The sequence below is a fragment of the Borostomias antarcticus genome (assembly GCF_949987555.1).
Source record: "Borostomias antarcticus genome assembly, chromosome: 12".
NCBI classification, from domain to species: Eukaryota; Metazoa; Chordata; class Actinopteri; order Stomiiformes; family Stomiidae; genus Borostomias; species Borostomias antarcticus.
In genome coordinates, this window is record NC_140245.1 from 8,548,638 (window position 1) to 8,565,752 (window position 17,115).

General features: G+C 45.8%; 4 protein-coding genes across 4 annotated transcripts in view; 2 read left to right on the top strand and 2 right to left on the bottom strand.

Moving 5' to 3' along the window:
• Positions 1–930: 930 nt before the first annotated feature.
• Positions 931–2,359, top strand: mul3 (mitochondrial E3 ubiquitin protein ligase 3; the record flags this gene model as incomplete). Its single annotated transcript, XM_084446384.1, has 5 exons — positions 931–1,023; positions 1,133–1,258; positions 1,373–1,460; positions 1,569–1,689; positions 1,864–2,359. The coding sequence occupies exons 2-5, from the start codon at positions 1,142–1,144 to the stop codon at positions 2,357–2,359; spliced, it is 822 nt and encodes a 273-aa protein (XP_084302510.1). The 5' UTR covers positions 931–1,023; positions 1,133–1,141.
• Positions 2,336–10,285, bottom strand: eif2b5 (eukaryotic translation initiation factor 2B, subunit 5 epsilon). The gene is made up of 16 exons (XM_084447071.1): positions 10,117–10,285; positions 9,388–9,512; positions 9,088–9,273; positions 8,445–8,622; positions 8,227–8,307; positions 7,704–7,781; positions 7,182–7,494; positions 6,800–6,945; positions 6,461–6,605; positions 5,269–5,370; positions 4,958–5,065; positions 4,770–4,860; positions 4,483–4,606; positions 4,242–4,367; positions 3,894–4,004; positions 2,336–3,435 (listed from the first exon to the last, which is right to left on the bottom strand). The coding sequence occupies exons 1-16, from the start codon at positions 10,273–10,275 to the stop codon at positions 3,370–3,372; spliced, it is 2,139 nt and encodes a 712-aa protein (XP_084303197.1). The 5' UTR covers positions 10,276–10,285; the 3' UTR covers positions 2,336–3,369.
• A 308-nt stretch (positions 10,286–10,593) lies between these two features.
• Positions 10,594–13,867, bottom strand: selenoj (selenoprotein J). Its single transcript, XM_084447079.1, has 10 exons — positions 13,710–13,867; positions 13,443–13,509; positions 13,042–13,218; positions 12,810–12,908; positions 12,617–12,709; positions 12,377–12,533; positions 12,029–12,144; positions 11,635–11,712; positions 11,135–11,274; positions 10,594–10,922 (listed from the first exon to the last, which is right to left on the bottom strand). The coding sequence occupies exons 2-10, from the start codon at positions 13,507–13,509 to the stop codon at positions 10,809–10,811; spliced, it is 1,041 nt and encodes a 346-aa protein (XP_084303205.1). The 5' UTR covers positions 13,710–13,867; the 3' UTR covers positions 10,594–10,808.
• A 1,284-nt stretch (positions 13,868–15,151) lies between these two features.
• The window catches only part of LOC311316244 (guanine nucleotide exchange factor VAV3-like), a 35,917-nt gene continuing 33,953 nt past the window's right edge, over positions 15,152–17,115 (top strand). The window contains exon 1 of the mRNA XM_084447070.1: positions 15,152–15,380. Coding sequence (XP_084303196.1) covers positions 15,177–15,380 — 204 coding nt within the window. The 5' untranslated portion in view covers positions 15,152–15,176. The remainder of the gene's footprint in view (positions 15,381–17,115) is intronic.

A 17,115-nucleotide genomic window follows, 5' to 3' on the forward strand; every position in this document is an offset into this window, starting at 1 on the left:
AAGTTAATGTTCAATTATGAAGAAAAGCAAACAAAACCTGTAAAAATTAATAAACATATCTCATCCCACATTTTTCAATCAATTAACACCAAACTTGCTACACTGGATCTTCAGACTGTAATTCACAAACTCATTGACCAGATTGTTGAATTATCAAAATCGAGCTTACAACGCATCAAAATGTTTTACAAATGTTTTACGATACGAATGTACAAAATGAACATTGGAATGTCAACTTTCTTTTTGTCCTATTCTCTCGCTTATTGCTCCTAAACTTGTCGGAAATTGCCTGGCCCCGCCTCATCGCTGCGAAGCAGCTTTAATTTAGTGTTACTTTTGTTCTTTAATTGATCAGCTCCTCTAAATTGCGACTAAAAAGTGCAATACTGACACCTAGTGTTCTGTGTTGCCAAATACAACACAGATAATTAAAACAATACAAGGTCTAGTAGGCCAAGGCCAAGCTGATTCGCTACAGTCACACTTTTGGGGTTTATTTTAGATTTTATTTTCACTGGTAAAAAAAAAGAAGAAAAAAGAATACATTTGGCGCAGAATTTTAAATCTTTATATCTAAAATGTTAATTTCGGACCCTGCAGTGTGTCTGTGAGAGTGTGTGATATAGTGAGAGATGGGATTTGTGTGTGTGTGTGTACACGTGTAACACATTGTATTGTGGCCAACCACTCACGTGGGCCTAATGAAACCGCTTATGGCAATTTAATTCAGACCGTCTTAACCATGGGGTCTTTACTGAAATAAGATCACATTCAAGACATCAGATCACATTCACACTCTAACCCGTCATAGTGCTGCCACCTAGTGGACGCGTCGCTGCACAACATGCCAGCCTCTCTAACCCCAGTAGCTCGCCTCCTCCTATTGGCTTATGAGGGGCGACGTAAGCGTGCACTCAAAACAAGGAAATGAAATATCCTTGCAAGACAACAGCTGTGGCAAAAGAACACTTTCGTTTTCAATTTCATATTAATCTTCCAACAAGGTAACGCCTACCATAAGAGGTGAGTGTACTAATAGCAAGCTGTAAGTTGTTCAGTAGTTGATCTTAGTTGGGTGGTCAGGTGGCATTCACGTATACAATCATGCTTTGATATAATGTTTTCATTACAGAGAGGGACGATGAGCGACTTTCTAATCAGTCCCCTGGTTGTGATCGGAGCGGGGTCAAGCTTTGCGCTCTCTGGCTTGTTTTATCACCTCTATAAAGAAAAGAAAGACGAGATTCAAAAGCTGAAGGCAAGTGCTTCAGTCACATGAGCAAATAGCCTACAAACATACAATGCAAGAGGTAGACTACCTACAATAATAATTTCAATAATTTTTATTTATTCTTTCCTCTTCTGAACCCAGGAGATACCCATATTTAGACCAGATCAACAATTGGTAAGAATTCTCAAGTCATCCCCCCACAAAAGACTGCAGTATGTTGCAATAGAAGGTAAGATTGAAGCAAATATGAAGACAAACTAAATCGTAATTGGACTGTTGGTCTACAGAGACGCTTTAAGAGGAGGATGTAGGCTGAGACCTGTTGTTCCTGTTTCAGGGCTTGTCCAGGCAGATGGCGAGCCTCTGGCCAGCAAGTTTGTGCCGCGCTGCTTCGGGGTGATCCAGAGGATTACTGTCCATGAAAACTGGAAAGTGTTGAACTCCGTCACCAGAACATGGTTTGTCCTAAATATGACACTGTTTCAGCCATGTCTTTATGACATAGTTACTAAAGGCCTTCCCAAGGCAATTCAGCACCAACTGTTTGGAAAATGGAAACTAGATAGAGCCAGTATTTACAGTTTATGACCGTAATAAGACTATTATAATGGCCACTTGCTCTCTTGTCCCAGGAACTCCAAAGAGGTGAATAAGAAGGAGACCAACAACGCCGTGGCCTTCAGCCTGGTGCCGCCTGGCGCCTACGTCAGCGACCTGTACGTGAAGGTGCAGGCTCCGCTCGAGGCCTCCGGCTGCTACCTGGAACGGGTCCACCACCACGTCCGGCCCGCGCAGGAGGGTCTGGTGAACGTGGCGCTCCAGGGCCTCAGCGGCGAGAGGCCCGTGGCGCAGGTGGAGACGGAGGAGCTGCTGCGCGTGGGGACCACGCTGACGGGGTTCGGGGAGGTGGTGCTGGAAGGGGGGGAGGGCATGAGGCTGCAGGCTCCGCAAGATGGCCGCCGCTACGTCCTGGTGCCCGGCGACCACCGGAGCTTCATGGACAGACACGAGAGCTCGGCCACGTTGTGGAAGGCGCTGACGGCGGCGTGCGGGATCACCGGGACCTCGCTGTTGGCGGGGGCCGTCTTCAGCGTGTTTGGAGGGGAGGGCGGTCGGAGGAGGGAGTAGGAGGATGTGGACGTATGTGTGGTGACTGACTACTGCAGTTGTGACGATTAGTCGACGAGTCATTCTGAGCCAAGGTGATACCAAATAGATTTGATCCGAGTCCTTGGGCCATAGCCTCACATTCAGCAGTGTGAAGGAGACACAGAAGCCTCACTAGTCTGTGTCTATACTATAGGCCTACTACTGTACTGTATGTGTTTCCTACTGTCTGGATGACACACCGCACATTGTTGTAAAAGACAACAGGCATAAAGGGCCATATTGTGTTAATTATGTTGTGACATTGCTATGATGTAAACTTTATTTTCAGTAACAAATACTGGAGCGTGTAGAGCAATTATTTTCATTTTGAAATTCAGAATTGTTCCTTTACTTTTGTGTCATTCTTATAACATTCCTTGTAAGATAACCAACCAATCCAAGTATAACATTAGAGAAACACAAAAAAGGTGCTTAGATCACTGTGAAGTTGAGAACACGATATACTTCGCTACTAATCAGTATATCCAAACATTGGATTATGAACTTAAATGAACAGCCAATCATCTTCTCCGACTTCCTCTGACAGTGCTGTGCAGTGAGGAGACACAGGGAAGAAATGTGACGCACTCTGGTGTCCATCTTTTATTCATGGTGATGGTATTACTCTTGGTGTCTGCCTTTCAAATCAATAAACCCCTTTTTAAAACCCTGGCCTCAAATATAGTCCAGCCAAACCATATGGGTAAATCTGAGTTTCATTAAGCTGCACTCTCCATGCTGTAACATCCTCAATGTATCCTACTTTATTTACTGCAGGTGTTGACATTTAAGGTAGCCCTTCATATACGTGGCACAGCGTAGTACACCAAGTCAGTTAACGTTAGTCTACAAGACCAATGGCCAACGGAGAAGCTATACAGGGAGCTGCCACAGGAAGAAGCAACTGTCCACCACAGAGGAAATGCAGATTCAAACTCAAAACTAGAGTCTTTGTATCCCCCTTGTCCTTCCTCGCCGGCGTTTCCTCGTCACTTGTCCTCGTCCTGGGACGACTCGTCCTCGGCCTCCTCCAGCCACTTGATGAACTTCTGAAGCTGCGTGCGACCGGAGAAACAACGTTTGGTGCTCAAACACAGAAGGTACAGGATGTAAAACCATTACAAACACACTTATCCTTTTTCCTGCATTCCCCCCCCCTCTTCTGTAATTGCAGACTCACTTCTACGTCGCATCGATATGACTTAGAATGCAGTGGTGTAAAAACCTTAAAAGAGGACGTCCTGCCGAAAACGGACTGAATGCAGTGTTGGCCTCTGAAGCCGGGTTCACACACACACAACAGCCACGAAGAGACGCTAGTCTCAGAAGCTCTCCATCACATTGCCAGCCTTTCTATTTGACAGGGTGAATCTTTAAAACGCCAGTTTTTGAACGTTTGATGCTCCAAGTGCCACTCAAAAAAAACATTTCATTCTGAAACCGTAAAATCTGTTGCGATGTGAACCCGTCTCGAGGGCCCCCCGTGCTCCTCCCCCCGCGCCGCGGCACTCACCCCCTGGTTCTTGCGCAGCCGTCTGCTCTGGTCTGACGAGGCTCCCTGGGAGAACCAGCGCAGGATGGCCTCCTCCTCCAGGATCTCCAGCTGGTACATGTTCATCAGAACCTGACAGGGAACCGCCACCGCAACACAGCTTACTGCATCACACCCCCTTCAAGTTCCCCTCCTCCAACCTGGAGGTTCTGCACTTACGGTTCATGCTATACCCAGACCGCACACATTACAGTACGAGGATAAAATATGGATTTGTGGGATGTCTATATACAGAACCATATAATGAAGAAGATAAAGAGGAGGTGAATATTCTACGAAGACAGGGCTCGTCTTGGTCCAGACGCTAACCTTCACCATGGCGCCCCAGTGTGAGTCCTGCTCCAGGAACAGCTCCTCCAGGGCCGACAAGCAGTCCAGGTGGTCCTGCGCCCTCTTCACGTAGTTCTTAAACACCGGCGCCCACTTCTTCAACAGCTGAGAGGAAAGACCCCCCAAAAAAAAACACGGTTTTGATTTCTACCTACAGTACATCCTGCTCTGTCTCTCTCAGGGACATATTTGGACGGCGGACAGAGAAGTTTGAGCGTACGGGCAGGAGGAGAGAGCTGTACTGGGGCGTGGTGATCTGCGGACCCTGCTGTTGGAAGGGGAACTCCAGGACCACCCTGGTCAGGATCTGCATCACCTCCTTCAGAGTGATGTTGTAGGCGTACCTGGGGGGAGGAGCACACATCTGCTGATACGACAAATTCGAATACGGAAAAGTGTTTTGAAAATTACACCGGGGACATCGAAAGCTCATCAGAAACTGGCTTCGAAAAGCATCGCGTTCTTTTTCAGTCACAACATTTGTGCCGGGTAGCTGCAGCCGCTCACTTTAGAGAGTTGATCTCTAGGACAAGATTGTCACAGCCGATGTTCTCTTCCAGTCCCCTCTGCAGGGTCCCCAAGACCTCCATCTGGAAAACTATGACACGCACAGAGTGGGAGTCAGAGAGGGAGACGTCTCTGTTTCTGTGTGTACAGTGCAGCAGGTGGTAGGACAAAGGTCGTGACCCCCTCACCTTTGACATCGTCCATCTCCGGGGACATGCTGTGGCTGCCAGGGTCCTGGGATCCCTCGCTGGCCTCGCTCTCGCTGTCACTCTCTGGGTCAGGGTTCAACACCAGCCCTGGGACACGAGGACCAGAACACACACACACACATATACACACACACATATACACACACACACATATTCATTCACTCAGGCGCCGCCTCTCTTTGGACTGTGGGAAGTGTAGTTCTTAAATGTGAATCGAACGCTACATCGTATTTCATGCCAAAGGCTAGCCTGGCTAGCCAGTCATGCCAAATGACTGGGCAAGGCCTCACCCCACAGACACTGGGCCAGTTCATCATCCTCCGTGTCGTCCAAACTGCTGACCTTCCAGATGTAGCCTTCGCCCTCTGCCCCCACTTCTGCAGGGTTGAACGCTGAGCGGGAGAGGGTGGCGTTAGTACAGGCGGACCTTGAATAGTAAAGTAAAGCCAGGTTCGTGCACAACAGCCAAGACGCTTTCAAGCAGTTCTTGCAGATTCAACCTGTTGAATCTTATGGAAAGTGAAAGTCTCACGACAACGTTCTAAAGCTAGCATCTCATTCCTGGCCGGCTGCTGTACGCAGGGTTCGAAATTAACACCCGGCAAGCACCAAATGCAGGTATATTTTTCATTTGGCGTGTATGTTTTGGAAGTGAGCGCACAAGTGAATGAATGGTGCTTAAAAAGAGCACTCTCGGTGGATCTGCTTGTTGTTGTGCATCAAACAAAACGAGCTGTAAAATCATTTGGGGGCCTATCTCTAGCGTGCAAGGTACAGTTACTAGGCTAACTGGCTAACATTTCTGTTGTGTTGACAGGTGAACCAACATATGTAGGCTATTCACAGCAAGCAAACTTGTGATCTAAAGCTATGCTACGTTAGCTGACTGGGACTCGTGACTATCTAACGTTAGCTAGCTAATGTAGCTAACCATATTGTGCCAGACAGCCAAACAAGCGTCACATTTATTTGGGATTGCTGGCTAGAATAACCAGTGTTGTGAAATATGTATTAACAACTTGTCAGTTGCTATGTTGCACAGCAAACGAGCAGTACAATATCATTAGGGCTAGGTTAGGTAGCTAGCAAAGTCAGCTTGCCTAGCTGGTATAGTTATAGGGCTCATTCCTATAATGGAACATCTTAGTAGTTTGTTATTTAACAATGGGTTGACTACTCACTAGATCAATATTTTCAGTTGGGGACAGGACACACCACCTGTGCTGTGGAATTGTGGAATCTGCTCTGACCACTGTTTTTATTCACCACCATAACATGTTATTATGCTGATTAAATGTACTGTATGTCTATGTGACACAAAAAGGCTTCATATAAATTAATTTTTTTGGCTGGGGGAAAAATAAGATTTGGCGGGTACAATTTTTCATCTCCCAGACATTTGGCGAGCTAAAAAGTGAACTTTGACCCCTGGCTGCATGTGAACGCGGCTCAACTGGCGTCAATGGCGGCGGGGTGCCGTACCCTTCTGCTTGGCCTTGTCTTTGCTGGCGCCCGCCTCGCCCTCGTCACTCAGGAACTCGTCGTCGTCGTCGTCGTCCACCTCCTCCGGGTGGTGCATGGACACCACAGTGCATTCTGGGAGAGAGATACTCGGTCCTATCACCACCTGCGGACAGGACACAATGTGCATAGCGGGTTTAAGCGCATAACATTTAAATGGACAGTGGGAATCACACTGAGACTTTGTAAGAAGCGTCGCCGCTGTAAACGTGGTCTTCTATCCGGTATCATGGAGGTACAGTAATCTGTCTTCGTTAGCACTGTGCACATACTTGAAACTGAGCGGGAAGCTTTGCTTACATTATACGCCAGGACGCACTGCTTGCTGAGCCGGACGCCCTCTCTGACCTGGACGCCGTCACACACCACAGACTGGCTGATCTCCACGTGGTCGGCGATGTGGACGTTGTTCCAGATGTAGGCGCGGTCCAGCACCACGTTGTCCCCTGGCAGAGGGAAGGACAGGGGTTTCTCAACTTTGACAAGGTCATACAGGCTGACATCATTCATTTAAACAAGGCAGAAGTAGATTAAAATCCACATCTGGACACTGTGGGTAAGGTTAGGGTCAATGTGGGTAGGGTTAGGGTTAGGATTAGGGTCAATGTCGTTAGGATTAGGGTCAACGTGGGTAGGGTTAAGGTCAATGTAGGTAGGGTCAGGGTCAACGTGGGTACGCCACCTATGGTGCAGTTGTTGCCGATGACACTGTTGGAGATGTGACAGTTGGCCCCGATGCTGGTGTCGCAGCCAATCAGAATGTTCTCCTCCATCTGACTCCCGTGGCCCAGGCTGACCCCTGACCCCCGGTACACGTTGTGGCGGGAGTGCGTGCAGCCGCGCCCCTCCTGGTCGGTGAAGTTGGCCTCGGGGGTGATGGGGTAGACCCAGCGCCGCACCATGTCCGAGGACACAGAGTCATACATGAGCAGGTTGGACACGCGGGCGCCATAGCCGTCCTTAGTCACGTACATGTGGATCTGGTTACCCAGGATCTGCAGAGGGAGGGGATAACATATTATAATAATATAACATATTTCAACTATTTCCCCTCAGGGATAAAAACTAAAGTATCCATATATCTTTCTATTCAGCATTATATGGTAAAACTACATTATTTAATTAATGCAGATTTGATGAATGATTCATGATGAATCAATATGGAACATGTCAATCGATTTTGAATGGGACTGTTTTAACATACCTCCTCATTAACCAGAATTCCTCTTACAAAGTCGTTCCTTGTCTGGTAGTCAAAGTTGTCTGTGAAGAGCTCGGCAACCTAAAAATGCAACACACACACACACACACACACACACACAAAAGCAATTTCCCATTGTCCTTTTTCACACAATTTGGTCAATTACACCCGAGCTATTGTCCAATTGTCCCGTCGCTGCTGAGGGTCCGTCACACAACCCAGCGGCCGTGACTCCGACACCAGACGCCGTAGAGCGGCGGACCCTCGCGCCGAAATCAAACTAACCCCCGATACGCCACTCGCCTGTGGGCTCCGGTGAGACCAGGGCTCGAGCCCCGGTCCTCGGTGCGCAGCTGCGCCGGAACCCGATGCTTAGACCGCTAACACCGCCGCGGACCCCAGTCCGTTGCTCATTAGTCGTACGTGGGTTACAGCATCATGCTGCGTGTTGAGAGTCTCGACAGCGCTTTACCTGAGGACAGCGCTTTACCTGAGGACAGCGCTTTACCTGAGGACAGCGCTTTACCTGAGGCGAGCAGATGCTGATGTGACAGTCCAGCAGGTCATGTCTGATTTCAAACTCATCACTTCCGCTGTGGAAAATGTTCTGCGTAACAAAGGGACAGAATACAATAGTTATTACTAAATCTACGCAGGGCTTTTCGTAGCCGTATTAGCATTTGTCCAAAGAATACATAGAGGTCAAGAACGAAATGCTGGTGAGCAGTGCGGGTCAGTGCTTACCATGGGGAACTGTAGCTTCTTCAGCCCTTGAGTCTTCTGATAATGTAGAACGCGTTTGCTCTTGCTGTCCATGGCGACGATGATGTCGTCCTCCTCACAGCGTGACTTGTGTCCCGGCGAAGACTCTTTGAAGATCATGGTCATCACGGAGATGTTCTTCTCCATTTTACGACGATGCCTTCGAGGACACAAACAGAAGCCAAAGCGGTGAAAACAAAGCATTCCCTAGGACAGCAGAGGGGGTCGTATCGTTACACCGTGTCCTAACTACACGCGACGCGAGTGAGCGTCAGCGACAAAATGCTTTGTTTTCTGTTGTTATGTCCTAACTGGACGCGAGCAACGCATCGCGAAGCGGCGCAATGTTTTAACTGCCCTTTTGACGCTCGCCCTGTTCCTATTTTCCTCCTGTCGCTCGCGTTGACAGGCGTTCGTTCTTTAACTGTCTTCAGTTGGGAATATAGACAAATGACGTAATAGAACAGGAAATTTAACGGTTTCAGTTAGGACAGCAAGCATGCGATGTCGCGCTCTGTTGCTCGCGTCGCAAGCAGTTAGGACACAGTGTTAGTGATTATGTCAACATGAGAAGAGCCCACAGGCCTGACGTTACGTGAGAGAGCAAGTGTGTGGAGTTCCTCACCTGTGCTCCTGCAGGGCCTGACTGACGTCGATGTTTGACACCACGTCTCCGTAGACGAGCACAAAGTCGGAGCGGACCAGATTCTTGGCATCTACGTCCCTCAGTACGTCGCCTAGGGAACGGTACAGGTCAGAGGTGATGATGTGGACTACATTGGGAGACGTCGGTCGGCACCATTTCGATTTACTGTGAAGAAAAAAAACAAAACAAGAGTCAACATAAAAGATGTTACCACTTTCAGGAAAAGTGAGACGTTAAGGGTTAGACGTTAAGAGATGTGACAAGAACGAGGATGCTTACAGCAAGTGTTCCTTGATCTTATTGGACATCCAACAGCAGAAGACAAATGTTTCCTGTACACCGGTGGAAGTCAGGAACTCAAGGGTGTAGTCTATCATGGCCACATTGCCAAGTGGCAGTAGAGCCTAGATAACACAAACACAGCAGCCAGGGAGCGGCACAACACTCTTGTTATTAGTCATTGTATTCAGAAGGATTAGCTAGGAGGGAAGGACACGTGTGACATCAATATTATTATGAAACTTCGTTGGTCTTTGTATTTATAAAGAGGCATAAATCTAATGGCAGGTCTGTCTTTTATTGTGTCAATTCATCAATTCATTTTTTTTTAAATTCCAGACCCATCTTAGAGGTCCATATTAAAAATCGATATCAATGAGGTGGTATTTTTCAGTCTTCTTACTAACGCGCTGATGGATAGCTACTGGATAAACAGCAGTGTGAATTGACACCTGTGCTGTTCACTAGCTCGCTGGTGGTCGTAGTGTTGGCTCTCGCTCCTAGCTAGCAAGCGCAACTTGCATCCTTCTTCGCTCACTCTGGATCTGTCACTCTGTCTATAGTTTCAAATCGATGTTTTCACATGTTCATTATGTAGCTAACTGCTACTAGCTAGCAAAGCATACACATGTCTGCTGTATTGATGCTAATCAGCTAGCTGGCTAACATTAGCTGCCACTAGCCACAACCTCGCTCATGCAGCGCTGTCATTCCGACATGCATACGTACTCTGGGCTGGTCTTTGGAGATGGGGAAAAATCTCCGGTTGAAGCTGTCAGCGATCAGCACAGCCCGAAGAGGTTGCTCCTCTTCCTCCTGGTCACCTGCTCCTTTCCTACCGGGAAGGCCACCGCCGGAGCGGCTCTGCTTCGCCCCTCTACCTGCCATGTTATCCCCGTGTTTCCACAAGCTTTCGTCAGATAGAACAACTACGGCGTCCGGTTGAGTACAAATAGCTTTGGTTACAGCAATTACCCAAACGCAAAATGTATTATCATAGTGATACATTTAAAATGATTTTTAATAATAATAATAATAATAATAATAAAATTCTTATGTGTGTGTGTATATACACACATACACACACATATATATACATAGATAGATAGATAGATAGATAGATACACACACACATACGATTAATAATAATTATATAATTATAAATATATATATATATATTAGACATAGATATGACATTTCATGATGTATTTTAGGGATGGCTTTATTTTATAAATGCCGTCATTACAACAAGAAGCAACATCTTCAGTAGAGCATATTGTGACTTAGCATAAGCACACGCATCTAGTTCCAGCCCTACTGTGTAGTTTATGCAGGATCCTTCATTTAGTGTTCTGACAAAGCTCAACAGTCGCTGAAGATGTTCTAGTTTCACTAGATTGTTACACCCTTAGTTATGCTAACTAAACACATGAATATACTTGGTGGCGCTCAGTGACTTTCTTTGCGTGTTCTAGTAGAGCGTTGTAGCGAAGCGTCTTGGTCTTCCATGAGTTCGGGATTCCCTGAAGCCCAATCTGTGAAAATCAAAAAGCAACACATCTTCAGAATGTCTTTCTTTTCAGCTCATGGACACCGATTCAGGCAAGTATTACTGTATTGCATTTACTACAATACAGTCATTCTGCTTGCTTTCAATGAAGTCAGCCTTGCCGCAATAGCTGATGAAGACTTAACATGGTCATTCATTATTAACACAAATCAAAGAGATCCCTGGTAGTGTCCACACCTGAGCCCCGAGACAGGCCCCAATGAAGGAGCCCCTGCTGGATGTGCACCCTCCACAGCGCATGGTGTCCCTGATGGCCTGGTCGTACTCCTTGGCCGTCAGGACTCCATGCAGTGCTGCCTGGAAGGCACCAGGCAAAACTAGGGGCCCACAGAGGAGAGAGTAAGAGCAAGATGTAATGGTATCTTTCAGATGGGTTCACACACAACCAAGACGCTTTAAGCAGTTTTAGAATTGTTGTTCTAGAATGTCTCTCTGTCCTCAAACTGGAGTCTTGAAGATTTGACATGTCAAATATTTAGAAGTGCAGTTTGAGAACTGTTTAAAACAGTCTTGGCTGTGGTAAAGTACTTGTATGTAAACCCAGCTTGAAGACTTATCGTCCTCTGTTTCCTCAAATTACAAACTACTGACACCGTTCTGTAAAAGGCGTGTCACAAGAACAGACTGATCCTGCCTGCTGATGTAGAGAGCAAAGAGAGGTGATCATCTTACTGTACCTCAGTGGTTCGCAAACACAGTGGGGATCACTTCCTGTGGAGTCTTGGATAAATTCTCCTTCACTTGATAAAGGTGTCCTGAATGAGCAACATTGATAAGAAATGTGTTATATTCTCACTATAATTCTGCACTTTTGTGTTTTTTTTTAATGCAAAATCATTTAAAATACCAGATAATCAACACTAGCTTATTTTTATATTAAAAAAAAAGTATATGATATATATAAAATATCAAAAATTTGATATACAAGTTTAACATGCGAAAGCACACCCTGAGAAGACTGATGTCTGTGGCCAGTTGTCCTACAGGAATGCAAAAGGCCTTGCGCTCCATGACTGACCATGTCACATGACACGAGTGTTGTAAAGCTACAGTGCTGCGTGCCTCACATACCAGCCACGGCTTTGTCCAGCTCCTGGGGCTGCTTTCTCTCCGGGTCAGTGAGCTGATCAAGCACAGAATCCAAGGCTTTTGGATCGGGACCATTCAGGATAAAATGCTCCAGGATCCTTCCAGAAAAATCAAGCCATGTTGCTTTTACTGTACATGATGCTATATCGAACTCTACACCTTGCTATTCTGGTCCTGTCACTTTGAGTGCCATTTCCTCACAGGAACACAATGGATAGGTGGATAGATAGACAGAAAGTTGACTTCATTAATCTTCAAAGGGAACTGGAATCATTGCACAATTCAAAACAGCACAATGGCGTAACTATGTACAGGCTGCGGCATACTAACCTGGCTGCTGCCAGGGTCTCTGCCACACAGTCATCACTGTTCTGGGTGACGCGGATGGCCTCCTCAACCTTCTCCAGCATGCAAGGCTTCCCAGCATAGAAAGCCACAATAGGAGCCAGTTTAGTTATCCCGTCCATCTGAAAGTCTGCATCACAGCCTGTAAGTGACATTACGTTTACTTTAATACGCTAGGAAATAAGATATAAGTCGTACATATTGATGAAGCATAAAATTGTTTACCTGTCTCCTCTTTGCCTGCGTCCACATTTTTTATGAAGCTCTTTAAACTTGCATGTCTCCACGGTCCCTCGATGGGCAATTGGGGTCTAGGTCCTTATACGCAATATGATAAAAAAAAACGCAATTCTTACAGAAATTCTGTCCGGTAAATGAAGAGTGTACAATACATCTTTCATTAGTAGACTTTACTCACCTCCTTTATCTTTGTAGGGGTCATTGAAAGCGGTGTCATACTCTGACCCAGGTCCAAAGAACTTGTATGTCCGCTTCCTCAAGTCATCGACATTCAGACCTGGTTAGTTAACACCAGGAGATTCACGCAAATAGTCATGCAATCTGTGAGATCATCAAAGATAGTATCAAACTGTATCAAACATAAAGTAACTGACATAGCCTATGCTATAGTCATAGTATAAAAATACTACCTCCACATTCCGACAGGGACTCCAGGAGCACGTAGGCTTGGTCTCCATAACAGGTCTGCATGCCTGTATCCCTCCTGTAGAAGGGGTTCGCGGACTGAGGACGGAACTCGGGCTGAGGGTCCTGGGCCAGAAGGCCTGCCAGTTTCTCTAGGTCGTACACCCAGTGGAGCGGCTGGGCTAACAGCGGGGGAATGAGTTCAGAGATAAGTAGGCTACTGTAGGCTTCATTATGGTCCCGAAGTGGAGGAACACGCTCCTCTGTAGCTACAGGTGTGACGCTATCCCGTCTGCAGGATGCCTGGATTAGCTAAATATTGTATATATATGAACCTACATTTTACAATATTTCGCAATATGCTTTTCAGTTCGTTTCGGTTTCTGACTTTGAAAGTGTCCATTACCTGCTGCATCCGCAACAGCTGATCCAATGATGGCTCCTAAAGCTCTGTCGGCCAGAGCCAAGGCCATCTAGAACAGACAGAATAACTTCTCATCAGGCATTAGAGCTTAATGTCCTACATTAAAATCACGGCCTACAGGCTACATTCAATAGGCGACAATGGAGATACACTTCAGATCAAGAAGCATACAGAACTGTCATACAGGGCTACACTACCATTGATGCAAAGATGTTATGGACATTCAACGATTACCTTGCCTTGCCTTACCTTGAAATTCTCTAGAATCTATATGTTAAATCGTTATCATGAAACGCTTCGATCGAATTAGGCTTCAGAAATATTGTGCGTAAAGAACGCCTCCGTACTTCATGGAGTCGAATCTCTTGGACAAGCGCACTGCGAGGATCACTGAGATGTAAGCATACTGCCAACACCATGGCTAACGTGCCTGGCGCATCTCTCTATCCTGCTACCAGAGAGATCTGTTGTAGCGATGACGTGTTAGCCAGTCAGGAGGAACGCCTGCTGATGAGGAGGAGGAGGAGGAGAACACGCCCCTGCTGAGACCCAAGCTTTGGATTGGTCGAACGTGAGCAGCAGAGGCGAGGACTACAAGAGAGAAACGTTTTCTGCGAGAGAAACCTCGCAACGTGAAGTAGGCTAGTTAGAGTTCTGACGAAATTTCCACTCAATTGACCATTGTAAAACGAAGAAAAATAATAACAAAAAGGACATAATAAATATGATTGACTTAGAAAGGTAGGTTACATTTTGTGACACCTTGCACACATATAGTGCAAAGTGCACACCTTTACTGACGACTTAAGGCTTCTGTCACCTTCAACGTTATATGTCACAATACTTCCCATGGCCCGATGGATGCAAATACATGCGTTCACGCTCTACCTTTGATGAAAGGGTCTGTAGGCTATATTCTTGGGCTGTACGAGGTAGTGAATAAATTTGAGTTTTCAAAAGACTTCAGACACAGATTCCCAGATGGTCGTATTGATCTGTTGACTAGGGTGCCCCTTGAAAATCTCTCCATGCACGATAAGAAACTCGTTATCCTCTTTGAGATATTTCCTAATTATTTTGAAACAAAGAGACCAGTCTTTTACAAAATCCTTCAGATTAAAAATTCGGCTAACAGTCACCCATACTCTTCAAAGCTGTTAAATCCATATGGAATGTCTGCAAGACATTCGGCTGAAAATACATATTCACTTCTGGATTAAAAATAAACCAACTAACTGATTTTTTATGTATATAAATCTGGTAGAATTGCAGCACTGCTATTTAATTGTTTGTGTGGACAATTAACCTAGTGGACAACTATTCTATCTGCAATATCAGTGCTATCTTCATCCGTGCTTCAGAGTCAAATTTGCCTTTTCTATGACTCAAGTTGAGCCTCACTAGGTTCCTATCAGTATAGGTTCACTTGTCAGTCATATTTACAGCCTATTTGGTTTAGAATCTGTAAAGAAGGAAGAGGAAGTTGCTGTGATGCATATAACGTGCGTGAGACAAGTTTTGCTGCCAAAGGTCCAAAGCACGAGCGCACACACTGCAGCTGCACTGACGCGCGCGCCTCATCCACGACGCTCGAGAAGGACATCGCTTTAGATTACTTTAGTTTGAATGCATATTCTTTAGTTTGCCATGTTGTAACACCCGTTTTAAGATTTGACAGAGTAGTTTAATTCATTTTCAAAATCACTGTCTATCATTATGGAGTACTGGAGGCAGTGCGCTCTGTGGCTGATTAGTTGCAAGGTGCTCCCTGCGAACCACCGGGTTACGGGGGAACGGGCGCAAGCGTTCGACCTGGCGCAGACCCTGCGCGACGGGGTGCTGCTGTGTCAGCTGCTCAACAACCTGAGACCCCACACCATCAACCTGAAGGAGATCAACCTCAGACCGCAGATGTCACAGGTAAGGTTTCTGTTACCGTTACAGGCCTGCCGGATCAAAGAAAACTAGTGGCCAGATCTTAAACTTGGAAGTTCCACACACTGCGTTATTTAAACTATGTAATCCACGAGGTTGCACACACAATCCATGCTACATTAACCCAGTTGCCTAATTTACGTTTATTCTGAGACACCCTGACATTAATGAGTCAATTGAAGGCTTCCTGCTTCTCCACCTTCTCCGTATGTAGGCGACAGAAGCTAGAATTCATGCCTAGGCTAGCTATAGCCTATGAATACAGGCTAATATAAGGAATGTATTTGAGACATCTTCTCAAGCCAGTCCTGTAAACCATTTCAGGCTCTGCAGCCATAAAAGGGTTAATTTTCTGATTATCCATCAATCGATGATATTAGAATCACAGAATATACATAACCGTTATCTCTTTTTTGTCTAATGCACTTCATCTTATCATGCTGAGGAAGTTCTTAAAGTCTGGGACCCTTCGGAAGTTCTGTCCCATGGCTAGACTGAGTAGCTACCCAGAATCCCCTGGGGAGCCTAGATAACATCTTAACTTTGATCCACCCATTGCACACGATGTTTATACAGCCAAACCAAGGTTTGCTTAGCACTTAGTAAGTAACATTATGAGCAACTTGGAGACTCAGACTATGTTTTAACAATAAGTAGGCTAGAATTGTATTGAATATGAAAGCCTATATAGTATAGTTGGGTTGATATTTCCTCTGTCCTCAGTAAAATGTAGTCCTCTAGTTCTCTCAGTTAAAATGCTGTTGAATTAATGATATGTGTGATTTGACATTGTGATCCCATCCATCCCAGCATCTGGCTGAGAGTGAATGGGGAGCCAGTAACTTAAATGGACAATGAATGAGTTGTAGCCTGCAGTTATAGGCCATCTGGCCATCGCTGAGAAAGCCATGTGGATCAGTGCCGGACAGATTTTAAATGGCTGTTTCATTGTGCACTTCTAACCCTGAGAACTGAGTGGCAGTTTAGGCAAGAAGGTAATGGATTAGAGGCCCCTGGAGTGCAGTGCACTGTGATTAATTGGCCTTGAATAGAATTTTTTTTACCCCTGCATTTTAATCTAGGTCTAGCTGTAGGAGCAGACATGTAAATGTGAAATATTGAAAATCCCTTCCTTTCAACTCAAATGCAACATTTGTATATCCCTGTGTGTGTGTGTGTGTGCGTGTGTGTGCGTGTGTGTGTGCGTGTGTGCGTGTGTGTGAGTGTGTGTGTGTGCGTGTGTGTGTGTGTGTGTGTGTGTGTGTGTGTGTGCGTGTGTGTGTCCACTTCCTCCTCAGACAGATAGGCCCACTGAGAGAGTGGGGAGCTAGTAGGCGTCTCTGTGATGAGCTGTTGTGATAAAGACAAGCCTTTCTTCACATCTTCAAATATATAGTAAATGAGGGCCACGGCATGGCACCGGTAATGATAAATACTAGCTAGCCACATTCTGAGTTCCACTGTGCTCATGAGTAGCCTGTGTCTTTCTACTTTGACATGACATTTTCATTTGTTTAGTAACAAACTGTACACTGTATTTGTCCCTGGTTCATTTTGTAAATTTGACGTCAGGATGGCGCTGCACACTCCCCCAACCTACGGCAACCAACTCCCAACAACCAACATTCTAAATTTGGCAGTTTTTGTTAGAATGTTCAGTTTTTAAAAAATCCGTCCAACCAAAGCCAACAGTCACCAACAAACATGGCACACCAATCCA